At 37.7% G+C, this 22,763-nt stretch overlaps 1 protein-coding gene, 1 long non-coding RNA gene and 1 pseudogene across 2 annotated transcripts in view; all 3 read left to right on the top strand.

Annotated features, from left to right (window-relative positions):
• Positions 1-13,607, top strand: part of ERLIN1 (ER lipid raft associated 1) — a 40,013-nt gene extending 26,406 nt beyond the window's left edge. The window contains exons 10-12 of the mRNA XM_035027089.1: positions 7,925-8,014; positions 9,059-9,138; positions 11,315-13,607. Of these exons, the coding sequence (XP_034882980.1) occupies positions 7,925-8,014; positions 9,059-9,138; positions 11,315-11,536 (392 nt within the window). The 3' untranslated portion in view covers positions 11,537-13,607. The remainder of the gene's footprint in view (positions 1-7,924; positions 8,015-9,058; positions 9,139-11,314) is intronic.
• A 1,130-nt stretch (positions 13,608-14,737) lies between these two features.
• Positions 14,738-19,268, top strand: LOC118024914. The gene is made up of 3 exons (XR_004683224.1): positions 14,738-15,636; positions 17,753-17,849; positions 18,390-19,268. It is a non-coding gene; the product is annotated as an uncharacterized LOC118024914 (long non-coding RNA).
• Positions 19,269-19,431: 163 nt separating this feature from the next.
• Positions 19,432-21,017, top strand: LOC118024853 (annotated as a pseudogene).
• Positions 21,018-22,763: the final 1,746 nt, after the last annotated feature.

Here is a 22,763-nt window from a genome sequence, read left to right as displayed (position 1 = left end):
GTTCTTTGTCAGTCTGACTCTGGATTGATGGGATCAAATAAGATTGTATCATACATGGTGGAGAATTCTAGAAACTCTTTTGTATATTCAGATGTCCTACAGCCTTTAAAACTAGATGGTGCCAGTACTCATTAAATGAAGTGCTTTGGCTCTCCACCATGTCTTTGGCCGCTACTGCTTTTTCAAGGACAAGAAAAATGGATAGGGTTTTTGGGCAACTCTATCCTCTGTGTGGTAGAGTTTTGTTCATATAGTTTAAGAATAGGGAAGTTTTTTGGCCAAAGCTCAGGATTATAGTATGCATCCTTGCTGTTGACATGCACCAAGTTTTATCTGGATGGATAGATGTCCTCTCCGACAGTAGGGTAGGATTGCGTACAGCTTATTTTGAATCACAGTGATTTCCCTAACATTCCAGGATACTGTATATTGGACCGCCCTCTTAGGCTCTCAGTCATTTGTTCCTTGGGATGCTGAAAATTTAAGAAGTGCTTCATTGACTATTTCAAATATGCAGGAATGCACAGAGAATAGTAAAATTAAGGCTTAATATTTGCCACATTCCTTCAGATCATATTTTCTTTTAAGAATAGATTTATCCATTTGAAGCCTCCTGTATACCCTTACCTGGTCCTATTTCTTGACCTCCCTTCTCTGAGTAGCTTCTATTTTAAAGTTTTTATGCAGATCTTTCTGTCCATACTTTTATACCATAACTGTAAATATGTAGCAATAAACAATTCATAGAATTGTCTTAAACCATAAAAATGATATCAGACTCTTACGTTTTATTCCACAACTTGCCTTTATTTTACCAACATTGTTTGAGTTTTATTCATACTGATAATGTGTAGATTTAATTTTTAACTGCTGTGCATTCATTCTGTGAGTGAACCTCAGTTCATTCCGATAGATTACTGTTGAGGAGTTAGGTAGTTTCTAGTTTTTCCATATTATGAACAGTGCTGTGTATCCATGTCTCTTTGTACACACATTCAGAGTTTTCTGTGGTAGTGCTACTCAGCATGTAGTGTCAGTCAGTGCCCTGTATCACCAGCTTTTTGTTTCTGATCCATAATGAGGTGACTACAGAAATTGAGAATGAGTGCTTAGAAGTTTTTACAGTATTACACAGTAATTTTATGTCTGTTGAGTCTAATAATAAAAAACTGGAGCTTGTGTTTTTGTTTCTAATATTTTTCCTAGTAATTTTTATTATAATTTATAAAATATTGCTTCTTAACAGACTGAAATACAAATAAGGGGAGAGTTTGCTTTCCCATAGGTAGTTTGAGAAGCATTGCTCTGGAATACGTATCTCAAAGTAGAATTGCTGGGTCATAGGGTACATACATCTTCAAATTTATAACATTCAGTATTGCCAAATTGCTCTGCAAAGTGATTCTACCATCTTACCTTCTCTTCAGTAGGGTCTGCATTCCCATTCCTTTGTTGCCTTATTGAATTCCCATTTCTGCATATCCTCCTCAATTCTTAGGGTTATTAGACCTTTTAAAATTTATGTCAGTGTGATGGTGGACACATATCACATAATTTCAGTTTGTATTTCTCTGATTACTAGGAAAGTTCAATATTGTTTATTGGTCATTCAGGTTTCTCTTTTTCTGTATGTGAATTGCCTGTTAATATACTGTTAGCCCATTGTTCAGTTACTTTTTTTGAGCTGATTTGTAGTTCTTTATATCTTCTGGATATTAATCCTTTCCCAGATTTATGCATTACAATATCTTCTCTCATTTTGTGGCCTGTCTTTGAACTTTATGATGTCTTTGACATTCATATATATTTAATTTTCATGTAATCATATTCATCAGTCTTTTCCATTCTGATTTGTGCTTTTTCTATCCCATTTAAGAGTTTTTTCCCAACCTCAAAGTAATAATTTTATTCTAAAAGTTTTACAGTTTTGCTTGTCATATTTAGATATTGAATCCATTTGGAATTTATTTTAGGGTTTAGTGTGACATTGGAATTTAGCTTATTTTTTCCAAGTAGCAAGCCAATTATTTTAGACTACTGAAAAGTTCATTATTTCCTCTATTTCTAATGCCACATCTTTCTTATAACAGGATACTGTATATAAATTGTTCTGTTGCTAGGGTCTCTGTTTTAATTTCTTGGTCTGTCCTTCTCTAGAATTACCTTGTTTCAATTACTGTCACTTTTTATGTTAAATCTTGCTATCTGGGAGAGCAAGTTTCTCCTTAATTATTCCTCTTAACGAATCCTAACTATTCCTAAAATTGTCTTGGACTATCCTAGGCTCTTCATTCCTCCATATAAATTTTAGAATCAGCTCAAGTTCTATAAAATGCTGTGGTGAGGTTTTGATTAGAATTACATTATCTGTACATGTCAATTTGGAGAGAATTACAATATTTGTGATACTGAAACTTATAAATCTGTTTATATTTCTGTTTATGAGAAATGCCTTTCAAAAAAGTGTTAAAATTTTCTTCTTAAAGTTCTGGCACTTTCTTTCTTAGAGTTCTATTCCTATATATTCCTCAAGTTTTTTGCTATTATAAATAGGTTATTTTTTTAAAGATTTTATTCATTTATTCGAGAGAGACAAAGTAAGAGAGTGCATGCACGAGCACGGGGGAAGGGGCAGAGAGGGAGGAAGAGGCACAAGCAGACTCTGCTGAGCACAGAGTCCCAAACAGGCGTCAACCCCACGACCCTGAGATCACAAGATCACGTCCTGAGCAGAAACCAAGAGTCAGACAGACGCTCAACTGATTGAGCTACCCAGCTGCACCAAATAGTCTCTTTTTTGAAGGCACATTTTCTGACTGGTTTTTGCTTTTGTAGAGGTGTGCTGTTAATTTTGTTTGTTTAGCAGTCTTGCTGAAAATGCTATTTCTGATAGTCTCCAATTTCCCATGTGTGAGCAGTCAAATTGTCTTCAGATCAGGACAGTCCTGATTTTTTCTTTGTACTTCCACGTCTTTTTAGTCTTCTTACCTTACTGGTTTAGGCTCTGATTTACAGTGCAGTGTTGAAAAGAAAGATGGCGACAGGTATTCTTGTCTTGTTCCTAACTTTAAATAGTCCCAGTGATGTTTGCTGTACTTAATTTTTATTGGGTTAATGAAGTTTCTTTCTGTTTCTTGCTTGCTGGGAGTTTTTATCATGAATGGCTGTTAAAACTTTGAGAATTTTTTCTGTATCTGTTGAGATGACCATATAATTTTTCTTTTTTTTTTTTTTTTTTAAGATTTTATTTATTTATTTGAGAGAGAATGAGAGAGAGCACATGAGGCGGGGGGGGGGTCAGAGGGAGAAGCAGACTCCCTGCCGAGCAGGGAGCCCAATGCGGGACTCGATCCCGGCACTCCAGGATCATGACCTGAGCCGAAGGCAGTCGCTTAACCAACTGAGCCACCCAGGCGCCCTAATTTTTCTTTTTGAAGCTGTTAATGTGGTGAATTATATTAATAGATTCTCTTACTGAATTATTTTGCCTTCTTGGGATGAACCCACTTGAACATGATGTAGGAGATTCACCCCAATACATTTCTCTTTATGTCTTGCTGATAATTTCTTTAAAATTTTTACTTTTATTTATTTTATTTTATTTTTTTACTTTTATTTCATACATTTCAGCTTACAGTTTTTTTTATTGTACTGTTACTGTTAGTTTTTTCACAGTTATACTAGCCTCAAAATGAGTCGGAGAGCATTTCTTCTTTTTCTGTGTTCTGGAACATTTTATATAAAATATGTTATTATCTCCTCTTTGTAGGTTTGGTGGAACTCACTTGTAAAAACCATCTTGGTCTAGTGGGGTTTGTGCTTTTTTGTATGCTTGTTTTTTGTGGTAACATTTAGCCTGCTGATTTAATTTCTATACCAACTGTAGGTCAGTTTCAGGTATTTGTTTAAGTTTGGGCAGTTATATTTTTCTAGAAAATTGTCATCTGAAATGTCAGATTTGGGAGCATAAATTTGCAGAATTTTCTTCTGATTTTTAAAACTCTCTACCAAATATGCATGCCCCCTTTTCATTCCTAGTATTGTTTATTTGTGCCTTCTCTTTTCCTGGATCAGTTTTGCCAGAGGTCTGTTATACTTTCTTTTCACAAAACTGCATTTTGATTTCGTTGATTCTATTATCACTTACTTTTCAGTTATATTATTCACACTTATTATTCTCCTGCCTTTTTTGAGTTTTCTCATTGGTTCTTTTCTAACTTCTTGAGTTACTTAATTCTTTAGTTTTCAGTCTTTTCTGATGGAAACATGGAAGATTATAAATTTTCATCTAAGTTCTGCCTTAGGTACATCTCACAAGTTTCGAAATGTAGTTTATTGGTGTTCAGTTTTAGTTTTTAGAAAACATTCCCATTATGATTTCTCCTTTCACTTATCAAGTATTAAAAGTATTTTTTTCATGGCGCCTGGGTGGCTCAGTTGGTTAAGCAACTGCCTTCGGCTCAGGTCATGATCCTGGAGTCCCTGGATCGAGTCCCGCATCGGGCTCCCTGCTTGGCAGGGAGTCTGCTTCTCCCTCTCCCGCTCCCCCCTCTTGTGCTCTCTCTCTCTCTCACTCTCTCTCTCAAATAAATAAATAAATAAATAATCTTTTTAAAAAAAGGTATTTTTTTCAGATTGAATGGTTTTTTAGGGGGCTACCACTTTATTGTTGATTTCTAATATTGCATGATAATCAGAAAATATGATCTGTTACATGGATTCTTAAGTATTTGTTGAAATTTGCTTTGTGGCCTGTCAATACATGGTACTTTTTTGGTAAATGTTCTGTGTATGCTTGAAAAGACTGAATGTGTTTTCTTTATTTGTCGGATGCAGTTTTCTCTCTATATATATCCATTAGGTCAGGCTTATGAATTGTGTTGTTTACATCTTCTGTATTCTAATTTTTGCCTTCTTGAGCTATCAGCTACTGAGAGAGGTGTGTTAAAATTAAAATTTCCCACTATGACTGTGGATTTGTTGACTTGTAATTTTTTTTCTTTACATATTTTAGGGCTATATCATTAAGAGATTCAGGATTGTTATATCTCCCTGGAGAATTGCTCCTATTATGTAATAACCCTCTTTATTCCAGACACACTTTTTGGCTTAAGATCTGTTTTGTCTAATGATATTATAGCTATGCCAGATTTCTCTTGGTTAGTTATTTTCTTGATGTATCTTTTCCCATCCTTTTACTTTCAACTTTTCTATGTCATTATGTTTTAGGTGTGTCTCTTGTAAACAGCATATAGCTGGATTTTGTTATCTTATCCAATGTGAGAATCTGTCTTTTAACTGGTGAGTTTAGTCTCTTTATATTTATTGTGGTTACCGCTATATTTGGATTTGTTTGTATCATTTAATTTTGTGCTATTTACCATGCATTTTTTCCTCTGCTGCTTTTTTCTCTTTTCTGATTGGTATTGAATTGATTGGATTTTCTTTATTCTTTTCTTCCTTTTACTTGATTAGAAGATTTATATTGTTTCTAGAATGTATAGTCATACCTATAAAATGTTAATAAGCATACCTGACTTGACAAAGTCTAAAGCTAATCATTCTTTCTGTCCTCTTAAATAAAACCTTAGAGGGCCTTAATTCTTATCACTGTCCCCCAATTTTACATATTGTTGCCTCGTATTTTGGTTTTATGTTCTTTTTATTCCCCAGTTATTATCATCAATTCTTAGAGTAAACATCTATTTTGATTTATAAGGTGTTACTTAATTTTTTCCTCTCCATTGTTTTTGGCAATTCATTCTTTTTTTTCTGCTAGTTTGTTGTTGTTGTTTTGTTTTGTTTTGTTTTTTCAGTGAAGGCTAAGGAGTACGTACTTAATCATTCTTCTTTGGTCTGAAATGGTCTTATTTCATTCTTGAATGGTAATCTAGCCTACAGTTCTAAGCCCAATGAAACTTACTTTACTTTGTCCTGTGGCAGTATTATTTAATTTTTGTTTGGCTTCCTCTTCTTTTTGCTTCTATGACTTTTCTCTATGTTTTTGGGTGTTTTGATTTCACTGTGACATGTCTAGGTAGAGAAAAGCGTACTTCTCATTGGGCTGATGGGTAGAGTTTTTTAGCCTCCCTGGAGTTGAAGCCCTCTAGTGGTCTCGATTTTATACGGGAATCTCGGTTCTAACATCTCAAGGCCTCATCTCCTGGCCCTGCATGGGCAATAATCCAAGTCCCTCTCCCTCACTTGTCTAATAATCACCACCAAGGCCACCACTGTACTGGCTCTCAGCTCTCCCTTTGCTTATGTCTCTTGAGGAGCTCTCCTCCTTTCTTACGATCTTAGCTATGCATTAAAAAAAAAAAAAAGTTATATTTTGTCTAGCACTCTAAGGTGTTGTTAGCTGAAGGGTTTTCTCAGCCTTCTCCATCATTTTTCTAGAACTGTAAGTCTACTCATGCTCTTTATTGGTTTATCCCTGTACGTCAGAGAGCAGTGTTAAATGGGATGACCGCAACAGTTTCTCTATGTTGAGACACCATTCTCTGGGTCCTAGCTGTAGGCTCCAGATGCCTTACCTGTTATTCAAGTTTTATCTTGAGTTGCTGCTTATAGGTAAGTTTCTAGTCCAGTTGAACATTGTAGTATATTTGGAGGGTGGTGTGATATAGGTTGATTTTATGCTAATGAGGAAATAGGAAAGTATGTGCCGGAGTTGTTGCTAAAGGATACTGGATCTTCTGGAAATAAGAAGCCACTTGGAAATTTTTTTTCTACTGTGCACTTCCCCCAAGGGTCAGAGATAAGATGTCTTAAAATACTAACCCTCTTTGGCTGAAAAGGAGAATTGAGGAAGTTCTTCAAGAATTGCAATGATTGAATTCAAAGTGTAATTAGAGTCTTTCTTCCCTGGTCCTGGATCCTTTGGTTAGGCCACTGGTTTACTTGAGGGTGTTTGGTTTTTCCTGCTGCAGGTAACTTGTTCATCCCCAACACTTGTTTTTACAGTGCCAGAAGAATTAGCCAACTTTCTCTTTTATGTTCAACAGCAGTCAGAATTATACTTCTCTGATATTATTTTCATCTTGTTATTTCCCTGATGATAACTTAACCATCAACCAAGTTGATCCTGAGTATATAAAATTCTTTAGCCTGTTACTGAAGATGGGAGTCATCTAGCCTTCTTTCTTTTCTTTTTTTTTTTTTTTTAAAGATTTTATTTATTTATTTGAGAGAGAGAGAACGAGAGACAGAGAGCAGGAGAGGGAGGAGGGCCAGAGGGAGGAGAAGCAGACTCCCCGCCGAGCAGGGAGCCCGATGCGGGACTTGATCCCGGCACTCCAGGATCATGACCTGAGCCGAAGGCAGACGCTTAACCATCTGAGCCACCCAGGCGCCCCTAGCCTTCTTTCTATTCTAATTATTTGTTGTCTTCTCTTGTCACCTGCCTCCATAATCAACCTTTTCATTGTGACTTCATTCATTCTTCTTGTCTTTATGCTTTCTGCCATATCCTCCTGTGTCATGTCCATTACTTTCTTTAGGATTACTTCCAGAAGGCCTTTCTTGGTTTAACTTACCTTCCTTGTTCTTTCTTTCTCCTGCCATTTTATAAGATTGTTCTGTGTTACCATGCATTTATGTTGCTCTATTTTTGTTCTGAGTACTTTCATGAAGTATCATTTTTCCCATTAGCTTGTGGACCATTGCTGTGTAATCCTATGAACGAATGGAACCTTTTGTATTTCCCTTTCCCACAAAACTAGCACTGTCAACAGAACAGTGAAATAGGAAATAAATTCCCTTTTTTCTGTTGAGTAGTTTACAGTCTGGGTGGATAAAACTTAATGAAACAGCACATAAAAACCTAAATAATTAAATGTTAAGACAATGTGCTGCTAATTCTAAGTATTTCTGGAACTCGAGAAATATTTTTGAATGTGTCTTCTTTTGTGTATAATTATAGAAGCGGAGAAGATTGCACAGGTGGCAAAAATTCGGTTTCAGCAGAAGGTGATGGAGAAGGAAACTGAAAAGCGCATTTCTGAAATTGAAGGTACATCAGGGAGAAAAGAGGCTCTGACTGTCCCAAACTGCCTGTCTGCCTCAGAGATCAGGCTCTTGATTGTGGTAGGCGGGAGGGCCATAGTCAGAATAATCTGGTCTGGAGGAGGTGGCTGCCCTCAGACCCTAGACAAATTTTTAAAAAATTGTCAATACATATTCAGCTCTTGGTTTGGTTTGTAATTATAGGTATCTCATCCTTTCATTTTTTGTCCTAAAGTTGTGGCTTATTAGCTACCACTTTGTTCTCAGGCAGACAAAATATGAGAATTACTCACAACCAGTTGTAAAGAACGAATAAGATAAAAAAAACCCCGCCACTACCAGTTTCTTTTCTACCTGGCAACCAAAAAAATAAAAAAATTAGCTGGGGAAAAAAAGCCCCAATTTTCATAGAGGCTCTCAGACTTCTTGATTTCATATAGTGAGATGTTGATGTTCTAGGCTCACCGTCTTAAAGACCAGACATTCAACCTCTTGCTTGTATACTGCTGCTTCCTATCATTCTGCATTAACTGATTCTGGATCAAATTTGGAGGGGGTGGGGACAGTGCAATAAATAGAGCAGAGCTTTCATATCTAGACTTCATTATTTTACTTGAATCCAGAGCCTGGGTAGGGTGTGAGGCTTTTTGAGTGATGAGGGATAGAGGAAAGAAGGATCAGGATTAGGTGGAAAATGAGCTGAGAGTTCTTTGACGTTGACAAGAGTATTCCCCTTTGAGAAGAGTCTATCTGGGGACTGGGATTTGAAAACTGCTAATGTTGTTAAATGCCTTTAAGTGATTGAGAAGTGCCTGGCTGGCTCAGTCAGTGGAGCATGTGACTTGATCTCGGGGTTGTAAGTTCGAGCCCCATATTGGGTGTAGAGATTACTTAAAAAGAATAAAATCTTTAAAAAAATAAAGTGATTAAAATATTAGGCAGTGGAGAAAGAGACCCCTACTTAACATAAAATCTGAACTCTTAAGCAGCTGAGGAAATAGATTACAACTTTCCTTTGTTTTAAACACCCTGACTCTATTTTGTTTGCTAGATGCCGCATTCCTGGCCCGAGAGAAGGCAAAGGCGGATGCTGAGTTTTATGCTGCACACAAGTATGCCACCTCAAACAAGGTGACTGGCTCTCACCCACTCCTTATAATATAGTGTTTGGGATTTTGCTTTTCTTTGGGGCTGGAGTTGGGGCTGGGGCTCTAATATGATAGTGGTGATCTGTCCAGTGTCAAGGAAGGGTAGTTGACATCACACTCTCTGGAAATAGCCAATCACTTATCAAGACGTATTGCACACTCATTGGGAAGAGAACTTTGTATAGTTCCTTGTAAAAGTGGGGAGCTAGGACAAAGGCACGGAGATATATAAACACAAGTCAGAGACCATAAATCATCTATCCGTACTGCCGTTATCAGGGCTCAGTAATCAGGAAAGGTGAGGGTCTTCTCATGGAATGACAGGAGTAACAGGAGAAGAGTAAAGTCCATTTAGAGTTGCTTCCCAGGTAAGGTAAATTTTTTGTATAAATGCTAAGTTTATTTAGTGTTTCTCATCAGCAACTTTCTTGCCATTATGAGATGGGATACTTTTTCATTGTTGAAGACTGTCCCATGCATTATGGGCTATTTTGCATCCCTGACCCTTGCCTGCTAAGCATCAGTAGTGCTCCCCACAACACACATGTTTTCAAATGCCCCTGAGTACTGCTTGTTTACTGGATTTAAAAATATTCTAGTTGTGCGGAATTTTATGTGTGATAATTTGAGAAAGGAGGTTGGGTGATACAGGTGAACAATGTTTGTATAGGGACTCGGGTCAATCTAGGTTTAGAGAATGTAGGCCTACTTAGCAGGAATTAGGAAGAGGCAGCTAGAACCCCTGTGGTATTCTGAGAAGGGAAGGATATGACCAAGGTTTATAAAGTTATTAATTGTAGAGTAGATCACAACATTGAAAGAGTTGAGAAAGAGATTGCCAGTGTTTGGTGCGATTTAAAGGATTAGAGTCAAGATTTAAGGTATAGACAGGTCTTAAATTCTTTCAGTTTCGAAAGGAACAACATACTGTGGGTTCAGAAGAAATGATAAGACATGATAGGTTTATATAATGAGAATTGTCAGTACTTTGAAATCCAATATAAATTTAGAAGTAAATCTAGCATATTGCAAGAGACACAGCTCTGTAGAAACAGAATGGAATTTGGTCAAGATGGAGACAAGTTGAGAAACTTGTGTATAAAACTAGCAATCCAAATCTGTCATGGGAGAAGCTGGGTAGGCACAAGTATCAAGACTTTGTCATTGAGGTTAGCCTTATGCTGAAAGGGACAGCAGTTTTATGCCATTTTGATAAATGCTATTCAGATCATGACCTATATTAGTAAGGCATTAGAAAGTAATTTGGTTATGCACTGTGACCAGATTTGATGGCAGTGTTTCAGCAGAGAGAGTGTAGACCCAGGGAGTAGAAGGTGTTGGGGGTGCTATGAAGGGCCTAGAGGACAGGCCGGGGACTTTAGATGAGGAAAGGATTACTAGGGAAGGTTCCAAGAGGCTTTGGGGGAAGTAAGTTCCAGGGAATATTAGAAATAAATTTTGATCAAGCCTAGAGAGATTTTGGTTGGATGTATCATGGCACCATGATTTAAATTAAAAAAAAAAAAAATTTCAAAACTGTGACAGGGAGAAAGAACTGTTTGATTGTCAAACATGTGTCCATCACAGTCAGTTTACACATCCAGCTTCTAGGTAGAGGCATGAGGCCAGACCAGGTGATTTCTTGAGATCATTTTCCACTTTTAGAATGTGGTCAAGAGAAGCAGAATAACAGATGGTTGATGGTTATGAGCCCAACGCCTATGAAGCTCTGCCACTCTAATCTATTGACCTGTTTACCTCTTAAGAGAACCTGCAGAGATTCCAGGCTGATTCCAGGTTGAACTCAGCTAGATGAAATAAGAAAGTAGATATGACAGCATTTTATAGGCTCCAAGTCACTATAGAAATGTTAGTTGTTATCATTGTTCCCAAAAACCCACCTCCTCAATCCTTTTTTTATTAAAAAATGAACGCTTCTCCCTGCATTAAGACATGAGCTTGTTTAAGGAACTTCAAGTCTAAAATACAGCTGTGAATGTAAGAGCCACACGTCAAAGTGAGAGAAGGTCATTGGCAATGACTCAGAGTTGAGTAATGATTCAGAAGAGCAGTAGGAAAAATGTGTGTAAGGAAAGAGAGAGATGACTGTTGGACCAAAGTGTCCTGATTCCTTTGCTCTTGTTTGCCCCCCCACACAGCACAAATTGACCCCGGAATACCTGGAGCTCAAAAGGTACCAGGCCATTGCTTCTAACAGTAAGATCTACTTTGGCAGCAACATCCCTAGCATGTTCATGGACTCCTCTTGTGCTTCGAAATATTCAGATGTTAGGACTGGAAGAAAAAGCTCTCTCCTCTCTAAGGAGACTCTTGAACCCTCTGGAGAGAGCCCCATCCAAAACAAGGAGAGCACAGGTTGATGCAAGTGGTGGAAATGTATTCCCGTATCAGAATGTGGCCCAAGGGGTTAAGTGGGAACAATGGTTATATGACTCCTCAGATTCACAGAGAACCTGTGCTCCGTCTGTTCTGCCTCTCCTGTGGTAGCCCTGGTTTATCAGCCGGTTGCAAGATAGAGCCAGTTGTCTGGCACCCAAATGTCTTTTCAGCCACAGTTTTATCAAGTATCCTGTGTGTCTTCCTTTCTGAACTGGTACTCATGAATGAGGGAAAGTCTGATGCTAAGATACTGCCTGCACTGGAATGTGAGACATTAAGTATATAACAAACTGTGTTTTTCTAAGCTGAGATCTATTGAATAATGTTTACATTGGTCCCCGGGGAAATGTGTGCTCAGCCATTCAAGACATAGGAGGTCAGAGAAGATGGCCAGGATGCGGTAAGTGTAAAGAAGACCGATTACGCCTGGGGCCCAGGCTCTCTCTTTGGGGTCCAGTCCCAGCGTTCATCCATGTGATTAGCATCTAGTCCACTGAAGTTCTCCAGGAAATGATCTTCCACTTGAGCAACCATTTACTTGATACTATTTGCACCTTTTTGTTTTCCTGTAGTCAAGTTGGTGGCCTGCTGGGATATGTACCTTGCCACCCAACCAGGGATTCCTAATCACTAGTTATTGCATTAGTAGGCTCAGAGATAGAGCTTGGCTTGAAGTTCTGGGTGAGATGAAACCTTTGCTTTGAACCAAAGCTCTGGGGCCCTGCATTCCCCTCCACTGGATGATGACTATCTGCGTCACTGCCCCAGGCCATTCATAACGAAGGTGCCTGGTTTTTAGCCACAGACAGTTCCTTATATGTCACCTCTCAGCTCTGGCTGGCCAAGAGCGGGGCAGGGCTTTAACCAGAATGAGGAGCAGCATATAATTTCCCAGCTGTTCACTGCACAGTATTATATCATAATTGCAGGAAGTTTTCATTTTTAAAACTGGATTTGGGGTACATTTATTTGCCCCAGTACCTCTGCCTGAAGGCCAAGTCCTAGGGCTGCCATGGTTACTAGCACACTGATTCTCCTCAATACTGTTCTTCTGGAGCCTACATAGTGTGGAACAGAGTAACAGCATCTTTGGTCATCTTTGTTTCTTTCTTTTTTTTTTAATCTGGCTCTGAGATGCTGAAATCAAAGTTGTTCTCCAGCTTTCACCTTCCCTAGGAAGTCAGGATTCCACTGACTTCCTGGGCAGCCAGGGGATTTAATCTCCCATGAGAGGATGACAGAGTGAGTTAGGAGTTAGCCTGTGGCTATGGGACACCTATTTCATCTGGGCCTTTTTTCCCTTCGGATTAGCTTTCCTGAAACAGTGTGCCCCATAGTTAGGCCTGAGTGTGTGCAACTTTTTAAGACACTTTTCATATATACTATGGTCAAGCCAGACAGAGAAGTCATGGGACCACTTCCAGAAACCTTTCCGCTGTCAGTCCTGTCAGTCTCATGACAGCTTGTGGGTTGTGCCAAACACTTTCTATGGGGAAGGAATCCCAAATTTGAGTGGGTCTTTCCCCTGGGCCTTATACTAGAGAGGCATTTGTAATAATGGAGAGAATCCTTTTTTAATTTTTGCTTATTGTACTCTTTATGAATGGATCTTGTGTTCTCCAGCCTTCCTTTAAAGAACCTTTGAACTATAAGAATAAACTATTCATCTGTCATGTATTGTTGCTGCAGATAGATAATGATTGTTGTGGGAAATTTGGGTCATTGACCTTTGTGCTTTCATACCTAGAGATGTTTCCTATTCCCATGAGCTAAAAGCTGGTGCCCCAAAGTGATGGATGTGGGTTTTCTTACAAGCCCGCTGGTGGCAGAGTTGAGGAACAGGGAAGTGGTGTTGTGAAGTTGTATAGAAACTACTTCCACTTAAACTCTCCTTGGAGTGTGCTTCCCAGTGCTTGCTCAGGCTCTAAGTCTATCCCTCCTGCAGGGATGTTCCTTTTGGCAAATACACACTGTAATCTTGAAGTCTAAATTTATATGTGAATTGCTACCTTTTTTTAAAAAAAGAAACCAAATAAAATTATTTTACTATCAGTGATTTGTATTTTTTCCTTATGTCTCCATTATTTTCTGTTGTCTTAACATGTTCCTAAGGCTGTGTTGCCCATTTCAACTAGGTAACCAGTTTATTTTACTAGTTTAACTCAACTGTAGAGGCTTATCTTACGCTCTTCTCAGAATACTGCTTCCCAGGTATAAGAATTTTGAAAGCAGGGTTAACACTTTCTGACTCACAGAATTTAACAAGGTATGTTCTGATTCTTGGTGGGATGTGGTCAGCAGCAGAGGAGGAAAGAGGGAGGCTGGAGCATTGTGCCCTTCAGAGGCTGTCTAAGAAGGGAGGAGGTGGGGCGGTTTTACTGAGGCAGAGGGAAGGGACAAATTGTACAAATTATAACTGGCAGTGGTATGATGTAACTAACTTCTCTAATTCAGATGTTAGTCCAAGAGCCAGGGCTGGACCTGCTCTCCACAGCTCTCAACCTTTCTTTCCTGGGGAACAATTTCACAGTGATGTTGGACAGCAGGACTTGGTAATTGGGAGTTTTGGGGAAAGCAGCCCTTTACTGGGTTCCTATGGGCTCCAACCCCATAGTATTCTATGTCTGCTGCTGCAGACCAAGGAAATTTAACTAATTCAAACCAATTATCCTGTAGGTCTGGGTGGGTATTAAAATGAAGTGATTTAGAACTAAGTCATTTCTGCCTCTTGCTGTGAAAAAGGAATTTTGTGAATTAGAAGTTGTGATCTCTGGTTGCTTTGTGATTAAGCCCCAGATGTGTGCATAGAAGGCTCTTTGTGATCTGGCCCCCACTGACCTCTACAGCCTGGGTCCTTGAATGTACCTTCTCTGTGTCCCTTAACATATATTGTTCCATTGAGCTGGCTAATTTTTTTCCCCTTATAACTTCATCTTTCCTTTGCTAACTCCTGATGAGTCTTCACTTCTTCAAACAGGTCACCTAAACTGTTGGCTCAGATGAGCACTCCACATTTCTGCCTTGGAACATTTCACACACCTCACTTTACCTATTTAATGTCTTTCCTCACAAATGTTCAGCTCTCCAGGGGTAGGGACTGTGATTCTGCTCTTTCTTGGGCTGGTATCTATTGCTCATGCCTGGCCCATATGAGTTTTTGGTCAGTTTTGTTGCATGAAAGAACAAAAGGATGAATGTGAAATGCAGGAATGTGAGTAGTGGGGAAAAAAGGACATAGAAGTTAGGGTAGAGTGTCTGTGTGAGGACTTAATGTGTAACCATGGGAAGTTACCTAACATCTCTGAACTTGTTTACACATCCTCATGGGGCTCTTCAGTGGGTTCAGCAACATATTTTTATGCACTTAGCATAATGATTTCTGCCTGGTGATTGTTGGGGTGCATTTCTGCCTCCCTAGAGTAGGGGAGGCTGATCTAGGGTTCCAAGGCCCCTTCCCACTCTCAGAATGTGTAAAGGGGGCAGTGATTTCCAGTAATGAGAATCTCATGAAATCTTATTTTTCATTATGGATTTTAAAAAGGAGGAAGAGATAGAAAATGTGTCTGCAGCTATAAGGTAATCAAGTGTCAGTCAACCTTTAACCCAAATTATCTTCCAGGACCTCACATACCATGACATTTGAGATATTGCTGCTTCTAACAGTTAATATTTGTAGAGCGCTTTGCATTTACCAAAACATTGACATGTGCACTGAGGATGTAGTCAGTTTTTTGTAGTGATTAAGGGGTTGGGTTTTACATTTAAACAGTTATAAAGAATAGAAGAGGAAGAAAAGGTGCCAAACCTGACCAAAACACTACAAAACAAATAGCTACCAATCTTAAAAATATCAGTGCAAAAGTCTACTAACACATGGCCTAGCATCACATTAAAAATACTACACCACCACCAAGTGAAGATAATCAGGAACACAGGAATGGTCTAACACTAGGAAATCTAGTAAAATTAACCATGTGGGGTGCCTGAGTGGCTCAGTCAGTTAAGCGTCTGTCTCTTCATTTCAGCTCAGGTCATGATCTCAGCATCATGAGATAGAGCCTGCTGTCGGGCACTGCACTGGGTATGGAGCCTGCTTAAGATTCTCTGTCTCCCTCTCCTGCTGCCTCTCCCCGCCCCTGCTTGCACATGCTTGAGCTCACTCTCTCTCTAAAAAATAAAAATAAAAAAAAAATTCACTATGTAAATAGAATTTAGGGAGCAATCACATGATGTCTCGTTTGTATAGAAAATGGTTTTGATAATTAACATCCATTTTTAGTTTGTTAAACCCTTAATAAAATGGGAATGGATGACTAGCTCCTTAGAGAAAACATTTCTCAAATCAGGCTAATTGATAAAAGGCTAAAAGGATCTCCATTAATACCAGGAATAAAGTCTATCTACCATTACTAGAATTAGAAAAAGGGAATGAGATAAGAAAAAATTTTAAAGAAAGCAAATTTGTAGATGAAACAATTGTACCTGTAAAGTACAAGAAAATTTCCTGAACGAGATTGCAAAAATAGAATTATTCACTGGTTAGGTACAAATTTATTAAAGATTTTATTTATTTACTTTAGAGACAGCATGAGCGCGGAGAGGGGCAGAGAAGGAGAGAATCTCAAGCAGACTCCAAGCTGAGCAAGGAGCCCAACATGGGGCTCGATCTCATGACCCTGAGGTCATGACCTGAGCTGAAATCAAGAGTCAGATGCTTAAACAACACCCAGGTGCCCCACAAATTTATTATTTTAAAACAATCAATTGCTACCCTATATAAAATAAAAAATATAATGAAGACAAGTTTTTGATAATAAAAACCAGGATAAAATACTTGGGAATAAACAAGAAATTTCAAGATCTATAGAAAAAACTTCAAGCTGTTAGAGGATGTAAGGTTTTTAATAAATTAACTTTTTCTATTTGAAGGAAGAGCGAGCAGTTATCCCCAAATCAATCTATACGTTTATGAAATCTCAAAAATATCAACCAGGTATTTTTTGGAACTAAACTAACATCCCAAATTTGATAGGGAAAATTTTAAAAGAATAGTCACAATAGCCCTACCTAATGTTAAAATATAAAGTCACAGTTATTGGAGCACCTGGGTGGCTCAGTTGGTTAAGTGTCCGACTCATGCGCATTGAGGATGTAGTAAGTTTTTTGTAGTGATTTCTGCTCAGGTCGTGATCTCAGGGTCGTGGAATCAAGCCCCACATCCATCTTCATGCTCAGTGCAGAGTCTGCTTGTCCCTCTCCCTCTGCTCCCCCCCCCGCTCACTCTGTCTCTCTCTCAAATAAAATCTTAAAATCGGTTATTGAAGCTGAGTACTATAGCTTTAATAGATCAATTAAAGTATAAAAATAAAATGAACTTTATATGGAAACTTTATATGGAAACTTAGGTGCGTTTTTCCTTGTAACCCAGAGGGAAAATATGGATTATTTGATAGAGTTCGGAAAACTCTGGGGGAGTTGGAAAAATATATATCCCTAGCTCACATCTTACACGAAAATTTATTCATGGTGGCTCAAATATATGCACAGAGAATGTTAAACTGTGAAGTGTAAAATACCTCTATGGAAGGCAATGTGGCAGTATTCATCAAAATTCAAAACATAATTTAAAAAGCACTTTCACTACTAGGAATTTATCCTTCATGAATACCTCCCCCAAAGTAAGAATATGCATCATAGCAGTATTTTTGATATTTAAAGACTGGAAGATCCCTGAATGTTCATTTCCAAAGAATTTTTAAAGTTCCCTTATTTCAATAAAGTGGAATACGAAGCAAGTGACAGAACACCATAGGATACTGCTGTTTGTGTGAAAATAGTGGGGGATGTATATATGTGTCTTTTTTTTTTAAATCTGTAAGCTATCTCCCAAAGGATATATCATAAGTGGGTAACAGTGATTACATCAAGAAGGAAACCAAAAGAGTATAGGAAAAGAAGAGATTCATTATCACTTTCCACATTTTTGTACATTTTTTTATATTTTATACCATGTGCATGTATTATCTACTCCAGTTATTGTAAAATAATGTTTAAGGAAATGCAAAATAAAGTAAAAATGAAAAAGGAAGCTTTCACTTAAATAGTAGGGATGCTTTATAATCAGATAGAACCTGGTTCGGGTTTATGCCACTTGCTAAAAGTCTAACTTCAAATTATTTCTTCTTTCTGAATGTCAGTTTCCTTGTTTATACCATATGAACAAAGAGAGAGCCTACTGGATGTGGTTGAAGTGAAGATTAAACGAGATTTCTAAAAAACTAAGTGCAGGATCAGGTAAATGTGAAGGCCCCAATATAAATTGTGGTTATCGTTATTATTTTATCATTTAATCCTCACGATCTTTTGGGAAAAAAAGAAGAAAGCCTGTTTTGGTTACCCCCACCCCATTTTATAAGTGAGGGAAGTAGGGTTTGATTCAGCAATTTTATATCTCATTTTCTCATTCACATCTGGATTCAGAAAGAAAAAAATTGTGAGACGTAAGCTCCCGATCTGAGGCAGCAATTCCAGTAAAGTTCATTGTCTAGACAATACAGGTTGCAAACCCTAGTTTTTCAACAATTGATTATTGCACATTGACCATAATATTGTTCCTCCCACTGACAACCATCTTATTATTCAGTAAAAGGTAATGTATGAGAGTGTGTGTAAAATAGCCATAACTAGATAACCACTCATGAGGCTAGTTTAAGAGTGCTCAGTCCTATTCAATCTACTATAATTAAGAGTGTTAGTTTTTTTTTTTTTTTTTTTTTAAAGAACCAAGGATAAGTGTGATAAAGTAACATTCTACTCTCCATTTCTTGGTTCCAGGGCACTACTGTATTGCATTACTGTCTGTTTTTTTCAATTGCAAGGAGTTTCCCAATCTAGAGAAGTTTGATCCAGGACACTTTTTGGATAAAAATAGCAGCTTCAGGTAAACAGAATGCTTTGTGCCTTTTTTCAATGGTAAATACAAATAAATCCACCGAAGTCATACACGTGCACATTCTGGACAATTTTTAGCTTCACTGAATTTATGGCGTAACTAAATTATCCACTGGTGATAGCAAAGTCAATCAAATCAAATTGTTAGAACTCTCCAAATCTGAATGAAACGATTAAATCTGTACACCAGTAAGATCAGGTAAGTCATCCAGGAACTATTTGGTTTGGTAATTGAGTACAATGCAGGTTTTTAAAGAAACCAAAGAAAGTCAATCCAAATCAGATATCATGTATTACCAGATGACAAAAGAATTTGCTTTTGCAAACTTTTGTTGATCTCCCCTTTGTAATACTTTTCCAAAACAAAATGTACAAGTTCCTTTCTTTTTTGTAAACTATTAACCATTATTAATTTTCTAATTCTTAGAAACAGGGGCCATCAAAAAGACCTTGGCCATTTTATCTTCTTTCTTCCTTTCTGAAATTCAGAACTCCATATACCCTTGCCTCTGTGCAGGAGATGGTTGGCTCCCAGTTACTATTTTCCATAAGTTCATAAAAATAACAGGATTGGTCAGCACACATTTTTTCCCCCTTATTATCTTACCCAATCATTTGATTAGTATTTTCAAAAATAACAGTTGATATGTTTTGCTTCTAATTACAATGATAGTAGGTGTTCAACATAAAAAGTGGAAAATGCAGAAAAGCAAAAAGCAAAAAAATGAAAATGTTACCCTACAGAGATAATCACTGACAATATTTTACTGTATACACTAGGTGCTCTTGAGCCCTCCCATCACCCTTTTCTCTCCATCTGCCAGCCTACCGTTCTCTATGGCACTGCCACCCCCAAGTTGGATTGAGGCCCAGCAGCAGGAGCAGAAGGAGCCAGAGCTGGGAGCTGGCTGTGGTCTGGGAGTCCATGGCCCAGTGTTAGGGAGGTGGCAAGAAGAAAGTCAGCTACTACTATGATGGTGATACTGGAAATTATTATTATGGACGGGGTCAGCCCATGAAACCTCAGAATCCTCATGTCCTGTAACTTGCTGCTAAATTATGGCTTATATAGAAAAATGGAAATATACAGTCCCATACGACCACTGCTGAAGAAATGACAAAATACTACAGTGATGAATACATCAAATGTTTACGTTCAGTAAGACCAGATAACATGTCTGAGTATAGTAAGCAGATGCAGAAATTTAGTGTTGGAGATGATTGTCCAGAGTCTGATGGACTGAGTTCTATAAGCTCTCAACTGGTGCTTGGGGCTGTGAAGTTAAACCAACAACAAACCAACATGGCTGTTAACTGGGCTGGAGGATTACATCATACTAAGAAATCAGAAGAATAGGATTCTGTTGTGTTAATGATATTGTACTTGCCATCCTTGAATTACTGAAGTATCCTCAGAGAGTCTTACATATTATTATTGATACTCATCATGGTGATGGTACTCAAGAAGCTTTTAAGCAGCAGATCATTTAATGACTACTATTCCATAAATATGGGGAATACTTACCTGGAACAGGAGACTCTAGGGATATTGGTACAGAAAAAGGCAAATACTCTGCTGTCAACTTTCCAGTGAGAGATGGTATAGATGATGAGTCATGGGAAGTTATGTAAGCCTATTATCCTAAAAGTGATAGAGATGTATCAACTTAGGGCTGGGGTGTCATAGTGTGGTGCAGACTCACTGGTGATAGACTTGGTTGCTTCAAGCTGACAGTCAAAGGTCATGCTAAATGTGTAGAAGTGGTAAAAACTTTCCATATGCCATTACTGATGCTTGGGGGAGGTGGGTAGACAATATGTAATGTTGCTCGATATTGGACATGTAATACTGCAGTTGCCCTCAATTGTGAGGTGTTCCCAGTGAATGGCCATATAATGATTACTTTTAGTATTTTGGACCAGACTACAAACTGCATATTAGCCCTTCAAACATGACAAACCAGAACACTATGGAATATATGGAAAAGATAAAACAGCATTTTTTTGAATATTTACACATGCTACCTCATGCACCTGGCATCCAGATGCAAACTACTCCAGAAGATGCTGTTCATGAAGACAGTGGAGATAAAGATGGAGAAGTTTCAGACAAGAGAATTTCTGTTTGAATACCAGATAAACAGATAGCTTGTGATAAGGGCTTCTCAGATTCTGAGGGTGAAGGAAAAGGAGGTCATAGAAATATGGCTATCATAGGAAAGTGCAAAGAAAACTAGAACTGAAGAAGACAGGAAGGAAACTGAGGACAAAAAAAGTAGATGTTAAGGAAGAAGATAAATCCAAGGACAAGCGTGGTGAAAAAACAGATACCAAAAGAGCCAAATCAGAACAGCTCAGCAACCTTTGAATTTGACAGTCTCCCAATTTCAGAAACCATAAAAAGGAGAGAAAATATTGGGAAGAAAGTTTTTTCCTTTTGAAGGCTCCTGGCTTCATCTTATACTAGTTTGGCATGGACTGTGTTTATTTTCAAAATGGCTTGTTTTTGTTTTTGTTTTTCTTGGCAAGTTTTATTGTGACTTTTCTAATTATAAAGCAAAATTTCTTTTCTCCATCATGCTTTATGTAATAGTATTTAAAATTGATGTTACTGTGTCAAAAAATGATCTACTAAAGAAGTAAGTGGACTTTCTGAGCTGATTTTTCCATGTTTTATAATTCTCTTTATTAAAAAAAAATTGTAGTTGGAGAAAAAACAAACTACAAAACTACAGTAATTAACACTGCATGACACTGGTGTATAGATAGACATATAGGTTGAAGATCCAGAAATAAAACCTCACACTTATGGTCAATTGATTTTCAACAAGGGTATCAAGACAACTTAATAGGGAAAGAATAGTCTTTTCCACAAAGGGGGTGGGACAACTGGATATTCACATGCAAAAGAATGAAGTTGGACCTCTTCCTTAAATCATACACAAAAATTAACTCCAAGTGGCTCATAGACCTAAATGTGAGAGTTAAAACTATAAAACTCTTAGAAGAAAAAATAGGAGTAAATCTTCATGACCTTGAGTTAGGCAGTAGGTTCTTGAAATGACACCAAAAACACAAGTAACAACAACAACAAAAAAAACATAGATTTCATCAAAATTTTAAACTTTTGTGCTTCAAAGGACAATATCAAAAAAGTGAAGAGACAACCCTCAGAATGGGAAAAGATATTTGCAAACCATATACAATATGGGATTTGTACCCAGAATATATAAAGAACTCTGGTAACTCAGTAATTAAAGACAACCAATTTAAAAATGGGCAAAGGGCTTGAATAGACATTTCTCCAAAGATGATATACAAATATCCAATAAACAAATGAAAAGATTCTCAAGATCGTTAGTTACCAGAGAAATGCAAATCAAAGCCACAATGAGATACCACTTCACACCCACTTGGATGGCTAAAATAAAGATACGAACAGGTACTTACGAAAATAGGGAGAAGTTAGAATCTTCATAAATTTCTGCTAGGAATGTAAAATGGTGCAGCCACTTTGGAAAACTGTTTGGCAGTTCCTCAAAGTGCTAAGTGTAGAATTACCATATGACTAACAATTTCACTCCAAGGTGTATACCCGGGACAAATAAAACACGTCCACACAAGAACTTGTACAAGAGTATTCATAATAGCGTTATTCATAATAACGAAAAGTGGAAACAACCCAAATGTTTATTATCTATTGGTGAATGGATAAACAAAATGTAAAAGAGCCATACAATGGAATATTATCTGGCCATTAAAAGGGAAAGAAGTACAGATACATGCTACAATGTGGATGAACCTCAAAAACATTATGCTAAATGAAAGAAGCCAGACACAAAAGATCACATATTGTATGATTCCATTTATGTAAAATGTCCATAACAGGCAAATCTATAGAGACAGAAAGTGGATTCATGGTTGCTTAGGGCTGGAAAGTGATGGCAAATGAGCATAGTGTTTTCTCCGGGGGGGGGGGGGGGAGGCGCGGTTGGAGGGGAACAGAGTGATGATAATATTCTAAAATTAGATTGCAGTGATGACTGTACGACTCGTTTTCTAAAAACCACTGAACTGTACACTTAAATGGGTGAATTTTATAGTATGTGAATTATATCTTAATAAAACTTTAAAAAAAGAATATATATACAAGCACAAAATAATAATTAGCACAAATTGTCCTGATAAAATAGAAGCATGATGTCTAGTAAGTACTTCATGGCTTTCATAGGTAATTTTCTAAACCCTGCCTCAGGG

Source organism: Mirounga leonina, unplaced genomic scaffold (genome assembly GCF_011800145.1).
Source record: "Mirounga leonina isolate KUSES-001 unplaced genomic scaffold, KU_Mleo_1.0 Mir_114, whole genome shotgun sequence".
In the NCBI taxonomy this organism is placed as follows: Eukaryota; Metazoa; Chordata; class Mammalia; order Carnivora; family Phocidae; genus Mirounga; species Mirounga leonina.
Note: the sequence above shows the minus strand (reverse complement) of the source record. Positions and strands in the feature narration are given on the sequence as shown.